A 3217-nucleotide genomic window follows, 5' to 3' on the forward strand; every position below is an offset into this window, starting at 1 on the left:
TTTATTACAAATCTATTTGCTCCATATGATCAAAGCAAAATCGAGGACTCGGAGGCTGGTGCTGAAATTCTGCTCCACTTCCACCTTACAACCCTAGTGCATAAGAACTAAATATTGGTTTGGTGGGCCTTTCATCAAGCACCTAGTGAACAATTAAGAGAAAGCATGAGAGCATGACACCTAGTGAACAGATCAGAGTAAACCATGAGAGGAGAGGCCTCTCAATCTACTACTGCCAATGGAGTCAACATTAACTGGAAAGAAAAAATGTTTATTGTTGATCAGCGGAAAAGAACCTGAACGCAAACCATTAATAGAATTGTAGGTATGCAAATTGCATGATGTAAGAACCATACCTACAAATATTGATCGCAAAATTACAAACGGGACTTCCTGACATCACAAAATAAATCTTTCTTCAACGCTAGCAAATGCCAATTGGGTTATCTCAAATCGAATCAGTATATTTACCTAGAGATCATGCATGGAAGTAGCCAGGCGAATAATAGGCGACACCGGAATTGCTGATTGCCGAGGAGGTCATGGCTGCGACTCGGCAGGGATCGATCAGGCGAGCCAAGCGAGGATCGGTTTCTTTTGCTGTCAGCTAATGGAATTGATCTGTACGCTCGAATCCTCTCCAATGGGCCGATATTTGTTAAGAGTACGGGCCCATGTCTTGCGTGCCTTTCTTTTATTGTTTTTATCATATTATAGTATCCAAATAGGAATTTCCACGTGATGCCGTCGGAAGCCTATAGGTGTCCTGCCTCTGCACGTTTCGTTTTTTTGAGCTGGTTCCCCTACACGTAATTGTTTTGGAGGGAATCCCCTGCACGTAAGTTTTGCTGTACTTTCCATCATAGTTATATGCATGCAGGGTTGCTAACACACACTGCATGCATATAACTATGTAATTATAACAAGTAAACAATTGTACAAACTAAGGCCGTAATGATCAAACAAATTAACAGTTATAAACGAAAAGATGAACATTGTTGTATGCATGCGTTGATAAATTGATACCCCCCTTAGTGATACAGATTTTATACACACCCGGCCACATTTGACCAAGCATTAATCTAAGAAAAAAGCTTGATGACAAACTAATTACTAGATGCATTGCCAGTGCTGGAATATTAATTGCCGCTGCGATTGCCATTGACCGCGTTCTCGTACATGCCTCTGCTGCTCGGGTAATGCTGCTGCTGTTGGTCTCTCTTGGCTGGCGGGTGGTCTAACTGGTGGCCTCCTCGGTCATCGCCATTGCCCCCACCACCGATCTGTAGCCCGAGGTGGAAGTGGAACATGCCCTGCATCGCCGCCATTGTGATGGGCATTGCCTCAGTTGGTGGTCCGGACATCTGATGATCCATGGCGTGCATGATTGGGACGCTGTCCATCTGCGCCGCCGCCCACTGCTCCATCCCGTTCACGTGGGCCTGGTGGTGGTGCTGCTGCGCGCAGCCGTCCGCCGCGTAGGCGCTGCGGGAGCTGCTGTCCGCGAAGAGCAGCCTGGCGGGGAAGCTGAGGCCGAGGCTCGCCGGGTCGACGCTGTCGGCGAACCCGCTGCCGAACCTGGAGTACTGTACGCCGGGCGGCGCGGTTCTGGTGCCGGTGGCGCAAGATGTGCTGCTGGGCGTCGTTGACGTCGCGGACGACGTCCCTTCCACAACGGCTTCGGAGGCGGGCGACGCCGTCTTGGGCTTGGCCCTGCGCTTGGCGTGGCGGCAGTATCCGCCGCCGATGGGCACGTTTCGGAGCGCGCCGCCACGGGTCCAGTAGCGGCGGCAGGCGCGGCAGAAGTGGCGAGGCTGAGTGAGGGAGTAGTTGTTGAAGTAGCAAAACTTGGTGTTGGTGGAATCGCAGCGTGGGCACTCGAGCCCCGGCACCGGCCGCGGCACCCGCGCCAGCCGTGCCCGCTCGGTCATGGACATCCGCTTGCTATTCCCGCTGCCTCTGTCGCCATCCTCAGCACCGACGCCCCATCCGGCCCCGGCCGTGGCCATTAACCCATCGTGATTGCTGTTGTTGCCTCCTCCATCTCCATGACCAGCAGGTGAAAGAGTAGTGGTGATATGAGTGTTACTGCCGATTTGCTGCAGCTGCGAATCAACAAGGAGATGAGTAATTAATTATGCATATAGCCAAGATGTATATGCAACGGAGTATATTCCAAGATATGAATTATCAAACCCTAGCTTAGCTAGTGCACACATATAATATTTTATCATGTATGAACAATATCTTGAGGTATTATACTATTAATTACTAGTAGTAGACAGCTAGAAACACAAGAAAATGATGCATACCTGAAGCTGGTTGTGGTTGGTGTTCCAGCAGCTTGATGAATCTAGGAAGGCAGGAGGGAAGAACATGGCCGGTGATCCAGAGAGTTGTTGGGAGCGGGAAATCAAATGGAATCAGAGTAATAATACAAAGTAAAGGAACGGAATGGTGGAACCTAGAGCCACCCAAGAAGGAGAGACCAGCCAGGATGCTACCACTACCAGCACCAACAGGCAAGAGATGAGAGAGAGAGGTAAACATACACATACTCTCTATATATATAGCCTCTGGCTCCAATTATTATAGTCACTGTTTTCCTTTATTTGCACACGTTTGCTATTTTCCCTGCTGAGTGCTGACGGGGCTGAGAGTGCTACCGTACACGTGCTCTATCTAAAGTTTACAATTAATTTTGATAACTAATTTGCCACCGCACAATAAATCACCCAGGCCACAACATGGAGGGTCTTCTTTTCTTACTCGAGGGTCGATCATCGGCCTGAACAAATAAGTGTTTAATTGCAACCAGGTGGTTTGCAAGCAGTGGAGCAGACGGGTTGGCCCTTCCTAACTTGTTTTCATTGATGTAATTTTTCTGCCTCCGCCACTGTTTGCAAGTATCACTGTTCGATAGTACAATGATAGTTGCGGGTACTGTACCTATCCGGACACATATACGTATGCCTGTCATCTTCATGTCCATCCATGGTATGAAATAGTCACCGTGAATACGATATGACAACTAAAATTCTTTCGCTGAATGTTCTCTTGCGCGTTAACAGTTGAAAATCTAATGCACGTGGAGATATAACAACATCAAGCACCTTCCATGATGTAATAATCAATTCCAAATTATTTTAATTTATGTTTGTCATGTTGACATGGTTGCTACGTGTGCAACACCATTGCGATGTTATCAACCACAAAT

General features: G+C 48.0%; 1 protein-coding gene across 1 annotated transcript; it reads right to left on the bottom strand.

The window, feature by feature from the left end:
- Positions 1–1139: 1139 nt before the first annotated feature.
- Positions 1140–2394, bottom strand: LOC119273326 (dof zinc finger protein DOF5.1-like). Its single transcript, XM_037554522.1, has 2 exons — positions 2313–2394; positions 1140–2105 (listed from the first exon to the last, which is right to left on the bottom strand). Exons 1-2 carry the CDS (start codon positions 2376–2378, stop codon positions 1140–1142), a joined length of 1032 nt encoding a protein of 343 aa, XP_037410419.1. The 5' UTR covers positions 2379–2394.
- Between the last annotated feature and the right edge of the window lie 823 nt (positions 2395–3217).

Source organism: Triticum dicoccoides, chromosome 3A, assembly GCF_002162155.2.
Source record: "Triticum dicoccoides isolate Atlit2015 ecotype Zavitan chromosome 3A, WEW_v2.0, whole genome shotgun sequence".
Classification (NCBI taxonomy): Eukaryota; Viridiplantae; Streptophyta; class Magnoliopsida; order Poales; family Poaceae; genus Triticum; species Triticum dicoccoides.